This window comes from Mesoplodon bidens (assembly GCF_964165515.1).
Source record: "Mesoplodon bidens genome assembly, chromosome: 7".
NCBI classification, from domain to species: Eukaryota; Metazoa; Chordata; class Mammalia; order Artiodactyla; family Ziphiidae; genus Mesoplodon; species Mesoplodon bidens.
In genome coordinates this window covers 40226660-40244546 of record NC_138164.1, presented here as the reverse complement: position 1 = coordinate 40244546, position 17887 = coordinate 40226660, and the positions used below count along the sequence as shown (strand labels likewise).

General features: G+C 46.3%; 1 protein-coding gene and 1 pseudogene across 2 annotated transcripts in view; one reads left to right on the top strand and one right to left on the bottom strand.

Annotated features, from left to right (window-relative positions):
* LOC308621086 (forkhead-associated domain-containing protein 1-like) overlaps positions 1–4024 on the bottom strand; it is a gene marked incomplete at its 3' end in the record, with an annotated part of 102156 nt that extends 98132 nt beyond the window's left edge. The window contains 1 exon segment of the mRNA XM_081241258.1: positions 3112–4024. Within this exon segment, the coding sequence (XP_081097384.1) occupies positions 3112–3204 (93 nt within the window). The 5' untranslated portion in view covers positions 3205–4024.
* The window catches only part of LOC308620769 (centrosomal protein of 78 kDa-like), a 571052-nt pseudogene that overhangs the window by 339709 nt on the left and 213456 nt on the right, over positions 1–17887 (top strand). The window lies entirely within an intron of this gene.

Here is a 17887-nt window from a genome sequence, read left to right as displayed (position 1 = left end):
CGGAGCCTGTGCTCTGCAACGGGAGAGGCCACAACAGTGAGAGGCCCGCATACCGCAAAAAGAAAAAAAAAAAAAAAAAAAAAAAAAAAAAAAAAAAAAAAAAACCCTACAGCTAACCTCCTACTTAACGGTGAAAGAGTAACTGCTTTCCCCTAAGGTCAGGAACAAGCGAATATAAGGATTTATACACTGCTCTTGTTCAGCAGAGTCCTGGAAGTCTTAACCAGGGAAATAAAGCAAGGAAAAGAAGATTCAAGGCATTCAGATCTCCTTTTCTGAAAGAAGAAATAAAATTGTTCTTATTTGCAGATGACATGATTGTTTATGTATAAAATCCCAAGAAATCTACAAAAGCCCTTATATAAGAAAGTGCAGTTAAGGTTGCAAGATCCCAAGAAGCATACAAAAATCAACTGTATTTCTATATACTGTCAATGAACATGTGGACACCAAAATTAAAAATATAATACCATTTACAATCACTCAAAAAAAAAAGAGAGACATACTTAAGTGTAAATCTAACAAAACATGTTCAGGACTCGTATGCTGAAAACTACAAAACACTCATGAGAGACACTGAATAAATGGAGAAATATACCATGTTCATGAATTGGAAGACAATGTAGGAGTATATCAATTATTCTCACATTGATATATAGGATAAAACACAATTCCAATCAAAATTACAGCATGATATTTTGTGTATACAGACAGGCTTACACTAAAATGTAAATGGAAAGGCAAAGCAACTAGAATAGGTTAAAAAATTTCTTTAAAGAAAAGTGGGAGGAATCACACTACCTGATTTAAGACTTACATAGCGACAGTAATCAAGGCTATCTCATAATGGTAGATCCATTATGACAAATAGATCCATGAAACATAATAGGGAACTAAGAAGTAGCCCCCATAGAAAGTATGGCCAGATTATTTTTGACAAACTTGCAAAAGCAATTCAATGGAGAAAGGATAGTCTTTTCAACAAATGGTTCTGGAACAACTAAATATCCACATGCAAGAAAAATGAACTTTGACCTAAATCTCACATCATAAACGACAGTGAACCCAAAATGGTTCAAAGATTTAAAAATAAAACTATAAAACACTTAGAAGAAAACATAAGAGAAAATCCTCAGGGTCAGGGACGTTGTGGCCTGTTCTTAGACATGACACTAAAAGCATGATCTATAAAAGAAAAAATAACTACCTGGACTTCATCAAGAGTTAAAGCTTTTGCTCTGTGAAATACTCTGCTAAGAGAATGAGAAGACAAGCTACGGATGGGAGAAAATATTTGCAAACCATCTATCTGACAAGGGACTCATATCTAAAATACATAAAGAATTCTCAAAACTCAATGGTAAAAAACTAAACAATTCGATTAGAGACACTTAAAAGATATGAAGAGATATTTCACTGAAGAGGATATGCAGAAGGCAAACACATACATGAAAAGACATTTAACATCACTATCGATTTGGAAAATGCAAGTTAAGACTATGATGAGATACCACTACACACTTACTAAAACAGCTAAAATGAAAAACAGTGTTTATGCTAATTGCTGGTGAGGATGTGTCTCATACATTGCTGGTGGAAATGAAAAATGGTACAGCAACGCTGGATAAGACTGGCAGTTTCTTTACAAACCGAATATATATAAACACATATGTTAATCCATGCAATCATACTCCTGAGCATTTATCACAGAGAAATAAAAACTTATGTTCACACAAAAACCTGTATACAAATGTTTATAGTACATTTATTTGTAATAGCCCCAAATGGAAACAAAATGTCCTTCAAAAAGTGAATGGTTAGGGGCTTCCCTGGTGGCGCAGTGGTTGAGAGTCCGCCTGCCGATGCAGGGGACACGGGTTCGTGCCCCTATCCCGGAAGATCCCACATGCCGCGCAGCGGCTGGGCCCGCGAGCCATGGCCGCGGAGCCTGTGTGTCCGGAGCCTGTGCTCCGCAACGGGAGAGGCCACAGCAGTGAGAGGCCCGCGTACAGCAAAAAAAAAAAAAAAGTGAATGGTTAAACACAGGTGATACGTCCATACCGTGGACTATTACTCAGCAATAAAAGAACAAGCTAATAACCTAAATGGATGTCAAGGGCACTACACTGACTAAAAAAAAAAATCAATCACAAAGGTCATACATACATGATGAAAATTATAGAGACGGAGAACAGATTAGTGGTTTTCGGAGCGTGGGGACGATGGTGGGAGGAGGAATTGTGACTATAAAAGGAGCATCACAAGGGACATCTCTGATAATGGAATACTCCTATATCCTGAGGGCCACACCCAAATCCACACGTGGTAAAATGGCACAGGACTCCACACATGCTTTGTGCCATTCCCTCTACTATTTGTGCATCTATAATTATTTCAAAATAAAGTTAAAAAAAATCTGTTGAGTGAAGTCTGAGAGTGGTCTGCCTTTCACAGTCCTAAAGGGATTCCATTGCATTTCTCTTTCTGCTTCAATATTTTAATCCCTTTCAAAATGTTAAAAGGCTCAAAGCCACTGTTTTTATAATTCCTTACTTACAATTTCTTCCAACTTCCTTGGCTGTCAATGAGCTGGGACTGTGGACCAAGCCACAGCTAATTCAGAGAATGGAATGAAATGAAGTGAGAGAGCGCTGAGGCCATGCGCAGGGCTTACCCTGATTTACTACTTGGAGGTACGGGGGCGGGCGAGGGCTCTGAGGGGCCCATAGTCTACAGAAGCTCTGGAAAGGGCGAGAGGCCATTGCTCAAGCTGGGCCCTTCAGGTGGCCGTGGCTGCCAGACGCGGAGCAGGTGAAGGTCAAGCATCAGCTCTACGCCCACCTTCCAAACCGCGCCATCAGGGTGGGACACTGCACACACAGTCAGCAAAGGACACAGGGCCCATCGCACTTTGCACTGTGCTCATTCTTACCACATGTGCCAGGGAGACCCAGCACATGCCGGGATTGGTTCTTGGTGGCACACCTAGGAAGGCTGGGACTGTTAGCCAGAGGCTGTGCTTTACAAGAGACTGGAGTCCACAGAACAGTAAGGACTTTTGGTGGTGTGAGGGGTAGGGAGGATCGGGGACTGGCTAGGAAGAGGTCTTACCTCTAAAACAAGGTCTGAATTTTCATGCCTTCCAATCGTAGTGCTTTTATTCAGGACAAAATAGCCTTCTGCACTCTTTAGATAGGCTTTCATATTCTCTGCTTTCCCTATAAAAGGTTTTCAGAAAACAATTTTGTTAGAAAAATACAGTCCTCTAATTATTCAATGTCATATTTAGAATGAATGGAATACACCATAATGTCCACAGGAGAAGTCAGCAGAGGTAGGAGTGGATAGCTGGATTTAACAATGATCACAATGATAATTCTGCACATTTTTAAGACTGTCCTTTTAACAGTGATAGCCGGCATAGATGAGCTTGCTTCTGATCACAAGAGGACATCCTTTATGTAACTCAGAGCACAAACAAGCAATAGCAAAAAAAAAAAAACCCAAACAAATCTGAATTCCACTGATAACCGCTCTCCACCTCCCATTAAGCTTAGTTTGGGGTTAGTTATCTGACAGAATCAAATACTCAGTGTTACTAACCCACCACTTACTAGCTCTGTGACTCTGAGTGAGTTACTTATTCTCTCTCTATGCCTCTGTTTCCTCATCTGTAAAATGGGGCTAATGATACTCTGTATCCCAAAGAGTTTTGTGAGGATTAAATGTGAAGCATCTAGAATGGTGAATGCTACACTAAACACCCATTTGTCCTACTGTGATTGTGACTGTTATTAATCTTGGGCTTCTGAACTTTGACTCAAGAAACTCCAACTTCTACAGAGCTTCTTAAAGTGTGGAAGAGTCAGTCATCAAGGAAATGGGCATTAGAAGATACTTTCTTTTTAAGTCACCGCATTCCTTCATATATTTAGGTTGAAAAAAAAATGATTTCCAAAGACAAAATATCAAGATTATAGCTTGGCTGTACGGTCAAGACTCTGTACGTATCTTTTGCTGGCATTTTATTATGAAAATGTCAAACACACAGAAAAGTTGAAAGAAGTGGATGGTGAACTTCTATAGAACAATCACCCAGATTCTACAATCAACATTTTGTTCTATTTGCTTTATCACATATCTACCCATCTATACATTTTATATTTTAATGCATTTCAAAGTAAACCCTATACATGTTTTTAAATTTTATTTATTTATTTTTGGCTGTGTTGGGTCTTCGTTTCTGTGCGAGGGCTTTCTCTAGTTGTGGCAAGCGGGGGCCACTCTTCATCACGGTGCACGGGCCTCTCACTATCGCGGCCTCTCATGTTGTGGAGCACAGGCTCCAGATGCGCAGGCTCAGTAGTTGTGGCTCACGGGCCTAGTTGCTCCGCGGCACATGGGATCTTCCCAGACCAGGGCTCGAACCCATGTCCCCTGTATTAGAAGGCAGATTCTCAACCACTGCGTCACCAGGGAAGCCCTATACATGTTTTTTATTTTTTTTATTTTTATTTATTTATTATTATTATTATTTTTTTTTTTTGCGGTACGCGGGCCTCTCACTGTTGTGGCCTATCCCGTTGCGGAGCACAGGCTCCGGATGCACAGGCTCAGAGGCCATGGCTCACGGGCCCAGCCACTCCGCGGCATGTGGGATCCTCCCAGACCGGGGCACGAACCTGTGTCCCCTGCATTGGCAGGCGGACTCTCAACCACTGTGCCACCAGGGAAGCCCATATATACATGTGTTTTAAAACATAAAAATTTCAGTGACTTCAGCTGGTTCCAAGATGTTGATGATAATTCACATGATATTTGAAATCTGATCCATCTCAGTGCCATGTCAAAGATAGCCTCTTTTCTTTTTTTTCCTTTTTTTTTTTTTTGGCTGTGTTGGGTCTCCGTTGCTGCATGTGGGCTTTCTCTAGTTGCGGCGAGCGGAGGCTACTCTTCCTCACAGTGCGCAGGCTTCTCATTGTGGTGGCTTCTCCTGTTGTGGAGCATGGGCTCTAGGTGTGCAGGCTTCAGTAATTGGAGCACGTGGGCTCAGTAGTTGCGGCACACGGGCCCTAGTTGTGGCTCGCAGGCTCTAGAGTGCAGGCTCAGTAGTTGTGGTGCACTGGCTTAGTTGCTCCGAGGCATGTGGGATCTTCCTGGACCAGGGCTCGAACCCGTGTCCCCTGCATTGGCAGGCGGATTCTTAACCGCTGAGCCACCAGGAAAGTCCCCAAAGTCTCTTTTCAACTGAAAGGTCACTGAAGTGTGAAGTTGTTAGACTGTGGATAAAAACAAAAATCATCTAGGTCTGACCGTAGAGGGTCTCCGGTCTGGCTCTGCTTTCCATCAACATCTCCATCATCATTCCATCACTGAATCCCTACTAAGTGCCAGGCACTGGGCTATCCTTTTACACACATGGCCTCTTTTCATCCTCAGAACCACCCTGCGAGGCAGGTGTCAGTATTGTCCCACTTTACAAATGAGGAAACTGAGACTCAGAGAAGTTAAGGTCACACAATAGTAAGTGTGTGACAACTCTGAGCCTTTGCATGTAACCAGTGTATAAACCTCCATTGCTGCTGGTGGGGCAGAGTAGGGGTGGGGGAATTGCACTGTCTGCTGACACTTGGCACATGTAGTAAAAGAAAGTCCTTGAAACCAGCATTCTATCCTCTGAAAGGAAGACGAGACCCTACCTGGGGGTAAGAGAAATAAAAATAAGCAGGATAGTTTATATTTGTAAACTTTGAGGCCTGTGGATGTCCCACAAATATTGATGCTTTCAGATAATGAGAAATACATTTGATTAAGTTCGCTGTCATGTATACAGGGGAAAAGACATTTCCTCTTCCCAAAGAACCATGCTCTGCTGCCTTCAGTTATTAATCTTCAATTGCAGAGGACCATGTTAGCACGCAACACATTCAAGTCTAATTAAGCTAAAATGGAAACTTCCAAGAAATGTCTCTTCTGCAGGAAAACCACAGGAAACGCCACTAATCTAAAACTTAAACTTGGATCATGTGCATATTTGTTTTTTAGCTCTCACCCCAGACGTCCCCAAGGCTGGGGTCTTCTCTCTGCTCAGACGTCCCCCCTCGGGGCAACCACCTGACTGACCACTCTGGCTAAAGGCACCCTCAGTCATGTTATTCCCCTGCTAGTTTTCCCCTGCTGTGTTTCCTTCCTTGTACTTATCATTCTCTGACATGTTCTTGTTCCTTTCTTTAGTTATGCTTGCTGTTGGTTTCTCTTTCACTAACATATATGTTCCTGGAAAACCAGGACTGTGTTCATTTTGTTCAGAAGCGATTCTTCATGGGTATTTTGTGTTTGTACCCATCTTCAGAGCAAAGGCATTGAAAGATTTTGTCCTGCACTCACTTTCCGAGGCTGCTTGTATGGCAAACAGCCTGGGAGGATAGAGGTAATGTTTCTAATAAAGATAACGGCTCCTTCTGGGGCAAAAGTTGGGCAGGTTTGCTAGCAGCCCCTTTCAAAGATTGCAGTTTCCTGAGTTTGGAGTTCCTTACCTGGGACACAGACCCACTGTGCGCACAGCATCCACACTGGCTGCTCTGCACCACCCCGAGGGACTTTCAGGGCAACAGGAACCAATGTGCATATGCAGCTCTGGCTGCCTGTTATGTCGGCTGTGCTGTGAGTAATCAAGTTCTTTGTTTCTGGCCCAGGAGTCTCTTGTCTTCTGCTAGGAACTATAAGCTGGGCAGGCTAACTTACTAACTTTCAAACAGGGTCAAATGTCAGACCCTTTGCAGTTCCTGCCAGTTCTGTGCATTACCCCTTCTCCAGGGCAGGGGGCGGCGGGGGGGCAGAACCTGACACATAGTAGGTGCTTGGGAAACACTTGCTGAGTGAATGAAAATACAAAGGACACCTCAAAGCAAGTCAGTACAGCCAGCTGGCTAGGAAGCTTTGATAGTAACTACCTTTCATTTTTCCTGTCAGTATCTAGCTTAGATGACTCCTTGGAAAACCTAAATTCTATCTCTTTAGCTTTTGGATTGGACAATATTTCTCCACCTTCATTTTGCCCTGTGCATCACTTCCTTGCGTGAAAACACTGTCAAAGTAATTTGAATGTGTGGAGCTCTGTGAATTCGTTCTTACTCAGCGCCATGGAGCACCAGCCACAGGAAAGAGCAAAAGGGCTTCAGTCATCTGCGTTCCTCCGACCACTTTGGATGGCTCAGAATTGGGCTATAGGAGCAAACTTTCTTTTGAGGTTTACAGTGGCCTCAAAGTTCCTTAAAGAAGGGGAGTTCAGGTAAGGGGCGGGTGTGTGTGTGTGTGTGTCTCTGACCATTGGGTGGGTGTTGTCCATAAATCAGGGGAAACGGGTTCCTCTCTTAATCCCAGCTATACTCACAGGACATCCAAGAGCTAGTGCCCAGGAGAGGCTTAAAGCTCCCGTGCCGCCTCCCTTGGGGGGCGAGGTAGGGGCTGCATTTAGGAAGGAACGGCTGGTGTTGGGGCACCTTTTCTGGGGTGCTCCTGGCGACCCGAGCCTGGATCAGAGAGTTCGGACTCGGCTGGCGCCGGGTCCCCTGCCTACCCCAACGCCCTTGACCTCGCAGGGCTGGCCTCCTCCGGCCCAGGTTTCCGCCCGCCGCCTCCTCGCGCGCCGCTCTCACCTGGCCAGAGGAAGAAGCCCACGCCTCGTCCTCCGCCGAGAGCCCTGACCTCCGCTCTGCCGCCCTCCCGCGGAGTCTCCAGGCGAAGGCCCGCAGCCCGCGCGCCCGCCCGGCCTTTTTACAAACGTCGCCACGGCAACGCCATTCTGACGGCCGAGCTGGGGAGGGGCGTGGCGTGCGCGGTGCCCGAGGATGAGGGGGAGGTGCGCTGGCAGCACCCGGCCAATTACAGCCCGCTGCAGCGCTGCGAGCCCTCTCCGACCTGCCCCCTAGAGGTCCCCAGCCCCGTTTCAAGGATGGAGAAACAGGCTCAGTGTTCACAGAAGTAGCTCCAAGTCTTACAGCGGGGAAGGAGCAGACTCGAGAATCCTCCCTACTGACCTTAGCTCTAGGCTCGGTGCGTTGAGGAGGGGGTGGTCAGGCGTGGGAGGGTAATGGAGCTGAACCACGAGAAGCTTGGAGGTTAGTACCCCCCGTCCCACCCGAATCTCTAGTTCTCTCTGTTGTGGAGGAGAAAACAGAGTAAGCTGGGGGGACCATCACTTCTGGGGGTGGGGGTGGAGATGGGAGATGGATGGGGTGGAAGGAACACTTCTGAAAGAATGGAAGATTCTCCCCCGTGCTAGGGAAAGGGTATTAACAAGCCCACAGCCTTACTGTTCCTGTCCTTCCCTGTCAAAACTCGCGTTTATTCATTCATGTGTTCTTTACTTCTACAAACATCACCTGAGTCCCTATACGGTCAGACGGTGGCCCCAGTGTTGACCTGGATCAGATCCTTAAGAAACCCCCCCGCACTCCCCATGGGCACGGGGCTGGGGGGATGGAGCGTGTGGAGAAGACATGCAAATGCCAACTATCTCCCCTCACCCCATGTCACCTTTTTCAAATCAGCCCCTTCTGTCTGGGAGCAGAACAGACCTGCTGACTACCTACAGAATGCCTCATTTCCCTGGCAGGAAATGACGGACAAGGTGCCCCAAGACAAACTCAAAATATTCATCTGAGAAAGATGAAAGATGGCAGACTCCACTCTAGTCAATTAGAAGAAGATATAAGAGAGAAAAATCATGGAAATCGATATGGGATGGAATATATGGTAAAGATGCTCCCACATGCCTAGAGGCTCTTAGAAATGCACATTCCCTGGCACAGACCTCAGAGATTCTGATTAGGCAGCTCTGGAGCATGGTCCAGGAATGAATGTGTTGCATTCTTTCAAATTCCTTGTGCATTTGTTAAAAGCTTGGCAAAACCTCAGGACTTTTTCAACCCTGCAGTTGAATCGCAGAGCCCTCCCAGCACTTGTCCCTAGAAATCTCTTCCAGGCCCTCAGTCAGCCTGGAATGTTCTGCCTGGGTTAGTTCCATTCGACCAGAAAGACCTTAGGAATGTATGAGGAGTGACCACAGAGGCCGGGGCCCTGAGTGGTAACTTCAGAGGAACAGAGAGGGTCAGGCTCAACTCTCCAGGCACATTTCTGCCTCAGGGCCTTTGCAGTTACTGTTTCTTCTCCCTACCAGGCACTTCCCCCAGGGATCTCCTTCAGCTCCTTCAGATTTTTACTCAAATGTCACCCTATTTAAAAGGGTCTTGGAATTCCCTGGCGGTCCAATGTTTAGGACTCGGTGCTTTCACTGCCCGGTTCGATCCCTGGTCGATCCTGCAAGCCCCATGATGCCACCCAAAAAAACAAAACAAAACAAAAGACACCCCCCAAAAAAAACATGAATAACAAAACAAACACCTCACTCTATTGCTCTTCCCTTCATCTTACCACTCCTCTAACATGCTATTTATTTAGTTTCCTTCTCTTATTTGTTGTCAGTCTCCCCACTCCCAACTCCCCCCTGCCCCCCAACTTAAGCTCCATGAGGGCAGGGTTTTTTTTTTCTCTTTTGTTCACTGCTGTATCACCAGTACATAGAACAGTGCCTGAATGAACGAATGAGTGAATGAACAGGGGCAGCCCTTGCCACCCGCCCACAGCCTTGCCTCCTACTCTTGAGCTGCTGAGCTGAACTGTCCTTACCCCAGGACCTAGGCTTCTGTAGCCTTGGCCCTCGCCAGCCCCATGCCCATCTCCATGCTTGTCTTCAGTGTCATCAACATGAGCACAGAATGCAACCCTGCTCATTGCCAGCCAGACCCTACAGAGCCCATCCAGGCCAGCCTGGAGCCGGTGCCGCCCTTGGCCCCCCGATAGGCTTGGGAGAGCCTATGTTGCCATTAGTCCATCTCTCGATGAGGAAATACTAAACGGAGAACAAAGCTGACATTCAGGCTCACTGGAGCAGAAATTGCCAAATCTTGATTGGACCCTGCCGCTCCCCACAGGATGCCACAGTCATCTCAAAGGGTGTGTGAAAGTCTTAAAACCCAGTTCCATGTCATCCACTTAAATTTCAAAAACAGAAACTAAAATACCCCAATAACTCATGGCTTTATCATAGCATGTCCTGGGCTGAGTGAGAGTTGTACTTTGCGATGATGGGGTGTTCAAAATACTGCACCTGGGGAATTCCCTGGCGGTCCACTGGTTCGGACTTGGTGCTTTCACTGCCCTGGCCCGGGTTCAATCCCTGGTGGGGAAATTAAGATCCCGCAAGCCACAAGGCATGGCCAAAAAAAAAAAGATTTCTAGCTTATATGGGCTCCTTGGTGATGCCTGTAATCAATCAATCTTCTTGAGCTCTGGGTGGCTACCAAGGCTGTACTGTATCTCCATCAACATCAGGATGCTGGTGTCTGAAAGGCCTGGGTCCAGGTCCCAGCTTTGTCATTCCCAGCTGTCCTCCTAATACTGGAGCGAGTGATGTTAACTCCGGGCTTTCCACCCGCAGGGCTCTGTCCCAGTCCTTCCTGTGGATCATCTCATTTAATCCTCAGCATAACCTGGGGCAGTAGGTGTGTGTGAAACACCTGGACCTCGGAGCTCTGCAGAGAAGCGCCCAAAAGTGTTGTGACGGGTGTTATTTCTATCACGTCACTCCCACTGGAACAGGAAAATAGGGCTCAAGAGCCATGGAGGTGTGTGACCAAGGTGACACAGCCAGAACAGGATTTGAATCTAGATGACTGTGATGGGACGGTATTTTCCCCGGGGACCACAGGTGACAGGTGTCACAGCCACGAGACACCCATGCTCACCACCTGCTTTCCCTCAGCCCTGAACAATCTGGGCTTCTGGCTGTCCTGAAGTTTGGGCAGTGCCTGCAGCAAGAGGGGGAGGGAGCTGAGGCCAGGAGGGGGTAGCTGGGGCTTGCCAGGGACCTCTCCTGCCACCCACTGGGCTTCTTTCCTGCAGGACCTCTGCCCCATAAAATCTCATTGGGCCGCAGTTACCTTCCCTGGGCTGTCCTTGACCGGGAGAGCCCATCCACTGTGCCCCCTCCCCAGATCTGCTTGTTGTCCCCTGCATTCCAACAAGAAATGAATGCTGGCCTCCTGCCTGGAACAGGTAGGGAGCTTGCCCAGCCTTTAAGGGGTAAGAGAGAGCCAGGGAAAGAGCTGGAACAGGAGAAAGGGAGTGTAAAAGAGAGAGAGAGCGCTCGAAGATCAGGAAGTAGCTAAGCTGTTGAGTAGGTGTCAGATGGGAGAGCAAAGGGCCACTGGAGGCTCCACAGTCCATTACTAACCTGACGCTATGGGCTAAGGAAATGCAGGTTTTTATACACACACACACACACACACACACACAGGTTCACAAAAATAAATTCAAACCACAAAATCACAGCTGGTCACTGAGGCCTTCTGCGGCCGTGCTCACCCCTTTCCCCTGTCAGAAAATGAGAAGTCACCCAGGTGTTTTCTCAGATACAGACAAGGCTGGTTGGGACATTCATCTCTTGCAAATCATAGATCTGCCAGGGGGCTTCCCTGGTGGCGCAGTGGTTGGGAGTCTGCCTGCCAATGCAGGGAACGTGGGTTCGAGCCCTTGTCTGGGAGGATCCCACATGCCGCGGAGCAACTACGCCCGTGAGCCACAACTACTGAGCCTGTGCGTCTGGAGCTTGTGCTCTGCAACAAGAGTCCGCGATAGTGAGAGGCCTGTGCACCGCGATGAACAGTGACCACTGCTTGCCACAACTGGAGAAAGGCCTCGCACAGAAACGAAGACCCAACACAGCCAAAAATAAATAAATTAATTAATTAAAAAAAATTAAAACAAAAACAAAAAACCACTGTCTCTAAAAAAAAAAAAAAAAAAAAAAAAACCAGAAAAAAAGCTTTGCCAGGGAGGTCAGTCTGTATGTTCTGTTTGAAAGCTGCAGATGAAGGCTGCTGATCCCACCTCTGATCGGCCTGGTTTCGTTTGTTTGTTTGTTTTATTCTGTCTGTACCTCACTTCTCTCACCTGTAAAATGGAGGTAATAACAGCATTGACTGTAAAGACAAAATGGGTTAAATGTGTGAAGTAGTAAACTGTGCCCGGTACCACAGACTCCTTCTGTGAATGTCCGCGTTGCTGTCTGTCTGTTTGCTTGTTTTTGTTGCTTTCTTGATGATGTGGGAGGACAGCACCATCTCAACCCGATCACAGCCATCCTGGGGAGAGCTTTGATTTGCATCGTCTCAGTCCCAACCCAGAGCAAACTTGACCTCAGAACACTCGCATATCATCTTGCTTGTTGCCCAGGGACATTTCTGGGTGTGGGTGTCAGAGGCAGGCTGAGCTCCCCTGATCGCTGCTAGAGGGATTCTGAGAATCCAGCTGGTCTCTGTGGCGTGGCATGTGCAAGACAACTCCATATATTCGACTTCCAGGCATCCAGGCAAATCAACCTCCACTACTTTTTTTGGGGGGATTAACAATGAACCACTATGAATGAGGTTAACCAAACTAGCTAATATTTACTGAGGCTTGTTAGGTACCAGCCGCTATGCCATGCACTGTTTTATTTAATTCTTGGCCCAACCCATTTCACAGAAGCGGGCTCAGAAAAGTCAAGTAACTTGCCCAGTTACAAATCTTGTAAGTGATAGGTCCAAGATTCGAACCCTAGCTGTTGGACTCCAGCATATTTTCTTTTTTGTAAAGTTTTGTTTTCAAAACATAATATACATCTCGAAAAGAGCACAACTGGTAAGTGTACACTTGAAGAATTTTCACAAAGTGTATGCACCCACCCTAACCAGAACCCAGAACAAGAAGCAGAACATCACCACCCACCCCCGCCCCTCCGAGAAGACTCCCTGTGCTCATTCTTGTTACCCCCTCCCGCTTGTCTGACTTCCAATCATAGATTAATTCTGCTTGGTTTTGAACTTCATGGAAATGGAATCTTACAGATTCCATTTGCTGCCTGGTTTCTTTCACTCAACTATGTGAGGTTCGACCACGTTGTCTGATGTAGCTGTGGTTCATTCATTCTCACTGCTGCATTGCATTACACTCTGTTATCTATTCCTGCAGAACAAATTACGGCAAACTTAACGGATCCCAAAAACACACACTTATGTCACAGTTTCTGTGGGTCACGAATCCGGGCACTGCTTAGCTGGGTTCTCTGCTCAGGGTCTCTCCCAGGCTGCAATGAGGGAGGTGGCCAGGGCTGGGGTCTCATCTGAGGCTCAGCTGGGGAAGGATCCTCTTTCCAGTTCATGTGGTGGTTGGCAGGATACAGTTCCCTGAGGGTTGTTAGTCTGAGGGCCTCACCGCCTTGCTGGCTGTTAGCCAGAGATCTTGCACTGTTTCTTGCCATGTGGGCCTCTCCATAAGGTGGCTTGCTTCATCAAAGCCAGTGAGAGTCCATAGAGAGAGTCTCCAGGCAAGATGGAAGTTACAATCTTCTGTAACATAATCACAGAAATGACATGCCCATCACCTTTGCAGCATCTACTGATTAGAAATAAGGTACAGTCCTGCCTACTCTCAAGGGGAGGGGACACAGAGGTGTGAACACCAGGGATATTTGGGGGCCGTTGTGTATGCCTTTTGGTATGCACATGTGCACATATCTCTTGGGTATATATCTAGGAGTAGAATTTCTGGGTCACACATACATCCGGCTTTATGAGATTCTGCCAAACATTTTTCCAAAGTGCAGGCACCCTCTACACTCCCTCAGCAGGCTATGAGCTTCCCAGTTAGAGCACATGCTTTCAATACACTCCTCCCCTCTCTCCTTACAGAAGGGGTGTTTGAGCTGGGGCTCTTTGGGACGACAGGTCCTAATTCTGGCCCCATGTCAGAATCACTGAATTCCCGGGCCGCTTCGCCAGACATTCTGATCATTTGAGGGCTCAGATACAAACTGGAAGGTCCACTCCATGAGGCGAGGATCCCTGTATCCTTGGTGCCCGGAGCAGTACCTGGCAGCAGTTCCTGGCAGGTACCAGGTAGCTGGCACGCAATGAATGTTTTTTTGATTAAGTGAATGAGTTTAGGAAATATTGTTCAAGAGATGGGCCCCAGGGCGGGTATAAGCTGCTTAAACGGGAAGGAAACTTTGTTGTGTCTGAGGCTGTGTGTATTTTTCTGGGAAGAGGGCTCAGAGCCTCAACCAGGTATGTCCCCAACAAAGGTTAAAGACCGCTGTGATTGGATACTCTCCGGCTTAGGTATTTTATCACATGAAGAAAGACTTGGTCCCAGGGTAGGTGGCATGGGAACTGTGGACAAGGTCCCATGGTCCTTAGAAGTAAAAAGCGAGACAGTGCTTCCCTGGGGTGGCTCATAAACTGACACCTTGCTTGTTTTGTCCTTTGACCCATGGTAGTTCTTTTGGTACATCTAGCCACTGCCTGGCCTCCTGGGACCCTCCCTGTGTCTGTCTGTTGAACAGAAAATTCCAGGAGGCCTCGGTGCCCTGAGTTTCCATCAGGGGCAAGCCAACATGAGCCCTAGCTTTTGAAAAACCCCTTTCAATTCATAGAAAGCCTCCCAGTTTATCTGGTTTGAAATGACCTCATCCTTTGTCACCTTCTCTCTTGTTTTCTGGAGGTTTCTCAGCGTCTTGCTGCTGTCCGTATTCTTTTCTCATGTGAACAGTGCACCTATTTTGGGCATTTTGTCGTTGTTGTTTTGGGTCATTCCCGTCACACAATTTTTATATTCCTTTCCAGTCAGATCAACCTCATGCCTCTCTAGACATTTCTTCTCAGGTTTCCTCTGAATCATTTCGTTTGGTCTAAATATGTCCAGTGTTTCCTCCTTCCTCACTGCACTCCACATAGACCCTCTCTTTTCCCCGGAACAACTGTTCTTTTCTTTCGAATCCCTGACCCAAATTCTCATCTTTCACCATGTTTTCTGACTTCTCCTAAGAACTGATTGTTTTTTGAAACTTAAGCCTCAAATATCATCCCTTCTAATCTGGGTCTGAATTTGGATCACGGTCAAGAAGCAGGGGAGACAGGAACGTGGATGGGTAATTAGGATCCTCAGCAGAAGGGCTGAGTGTTCATCGGTGGGGGGGTCAGAGGGGCCTGGGGATGGAGGGAGAGGTATCTTCTTCTGCCTCGGGTAGGGCTTAGGGTGGGGTTGTCAGGAAAAGCGCTAAGAAAAAAGGACCCATTTGACTTGAGTTCTGAAGGATGAGTAGGATTTCCGGAGGCAGAGCAGGGAGAGAAGAGGATGGTCCAAGGCAGGAGCAGTGGGAATGGAGGCCAGAACATGAGTCATCAGAGAAGCTAGGGACAAGAGTACAGAAGGAGAGGGGGGGCCAGGTGCTGAGACCGCAGACTGAAGGTCCATGGTCAGCCCTCAGATATGTTTGTCTGGCTTTCCCAGCGTGTTAAAAGACTTTTAATTAATTGCTGAAGGGAGAGGCCTCTTTCTGTGGAGTGACAGAGAAACCTATTCAAATTGTCCTCAGCATGAATGCAAATTCACTGGTTACCAAAAATGAAAAGTCTAGAGGGAACCTCTGGGTTCAGGCTCAGATGATATCATGAGGCCTTGACCTCTCTCCAGCTCTCAGGGATTCTTTGAACCATGTGGATCCAACCTTAGACAGAATCTCTCTATAATGGTCACAAAAAGGCAGCCGAAGCTCCAGCCCTTACATCTTCTCAGCTTTGAATTCCATAGGGAAGGATAAGAATCTTTTTCTTAAGCTTCCCCCAATGGCCTCACTGCTTCTCATTTTCTCTGGGTGGGTCAAAAGCCCATTCCTGAGCCAATTATTGTGGCCCAGGAGACTGCTCTGATTGGCTGAGCTTGAGCCACATGCCCAGCCCTGCAGCCAGAGGTGGAATCAACACCATCTCTGAGAAACTGGACTGAGACTAGGAGAAAGGTGTTGTCCCCAAAGGGGGATCATAACACCATAATATTTTAGAAGAGAGGTCAATTGCTATTCGGTGACAAAAACCAGATGTCTACCACAGTAGCCAACATGTACAGATCATTGACATCTGGATTTATGCCTTTTTTTGGGAAAATGGGAATATCTGGCAATACCTGGACTCTCTTCTTGTATATAGATCAACAATCTGCTGGGGCTGAGAAGAGGCTCCCTCTTTAGATACAGCCTATGTTCTGCCTGCCCAATGCACTGATCATATTTCCTCTCGGGCTCCTGGAAGCACTTGAATTTTTATTGCCAGCATAATTTGATTCTGTAAAGAAATCTGTTTTTCCCACCAGAATGGAAGAGCCAAATGTACAGGGGTCAAATAGCTCTCCTGTGCTCCCACAAACTCCTGAGGACAAATGCCTGGCCATTTTTGATAGTCTCATTCCTTGCTCATTTTAAAAGCCTTCTTTAAACAAATATTGAACACATAGTGATTTTAGAATCTGTTATCTGATAATTCTAACATCTGAAATCTTTGGGTGGGAGTGGCAGTGGGGTGGTGTCTCAATGTCTTGTTTGTTGTGTCTGCTTACTCTGGCTCATACTGACTTATTGCTTGGATGTTTAGTAATTTGACTGTGATCTCATTCTTCATTGAACTTAATCTGTGGGAATCCTGAGGGGTCTGATTCCTGGCTGCTTTGCTCTCGGAAGTCTTTTTTGTTTGTTTCAGCTGGATGCCAGGGATGCTAATAACCTCTGAACACTGACATTTATTTCCTCAACTTGGGAGTTTTCCCACTGAATACATGGAGTATAAACTTGAGCCCCAGACCCACGTGGTTACAAACCTTCAGGGTGATCATCATCATCATCAGTATTGTGGCCATTATTAGTTTTCCCCTCCAGAGCCACATTGAAAACTACAGGTTTTCATAGGCTCCCCTTTCTGAAAGTCCAGAAAAAAAAAGTTTTTAAGCCCTCCTCTTGCCAGGGTGTGGAGCATCTTTGAGGGTGCCAGCTTAATACAGGCATCTTAGACTTGGTGAGCTCATTTTTCAAGGCCCAAGGCTTAATCTCCCTTTTCCTGCACTTACTAAAGGCAAATGGCTTCCTCATTTGCTTATGCTTTGGTTGTAGCTCACTCTGTTTGTGTGTGTGTCTGTATGTTCCTTTGAGATTGCCTACATAAAAATTGTTTTTTATTCTGGGATTTTGGAAACACACACAAAACTAGAGAAGCCTGCGATTAACTCCATGTATTCATCATCCAGCTTCAACATTTTCCCAGTGTTCTCTCATTCTTTTTTCTTCCTTTTTGAGTTTTTTTCTAGGTTAATTTAAAGCAAGTTGTGTCATTTCACCCATAAAGACATCCTAACTGAAAGGACTTTTTTTCCTTTACATTATCCCCGCCTTGACATGATCACAGCTAAAAATACTTATTATCATTCCTGAATATCATCTATTATTCAGTCCATGCTCACATTTCCTTGATTCTCTCAGAGATATCTTTTTTACTGTTGGTTTGTTAGAATCAGGATCCAGACAATGTCCACACATTACACTTGGTTGTTATGTCTCTGAAATGTCTTTAATTCTGTAACAGCAACACCCCGCCCCTGACCTTTTTTATCCCCCAGCCACTGATTTGTTGTAGAAACTGGGTCTTTTGTCCTGTAGAACATTCACATACTGGATTTGGCTGATCACTTCTTCTTGGTTTCAGTTAACTTGTTCCTCTTTTCCCCATGTTTCCTGTAAACAAATAGTTAGATCTAGAGGTCTGAGGAGATCAAAGTCTTTTTGTTGTCCAGTCGCCTTCACAGGCGGTACTGTGTGATCCATCCTGCATCACACAGTGAGCACATAATATCTGGTCATCCTGTTTTTAACGATATTGAGATTGAATGGTAAGTCCAGTGCTAACAGACTGAGCCATCCATTATAAAGTCCCCAACGGCATTTTTTCCCCAAATAATTAAC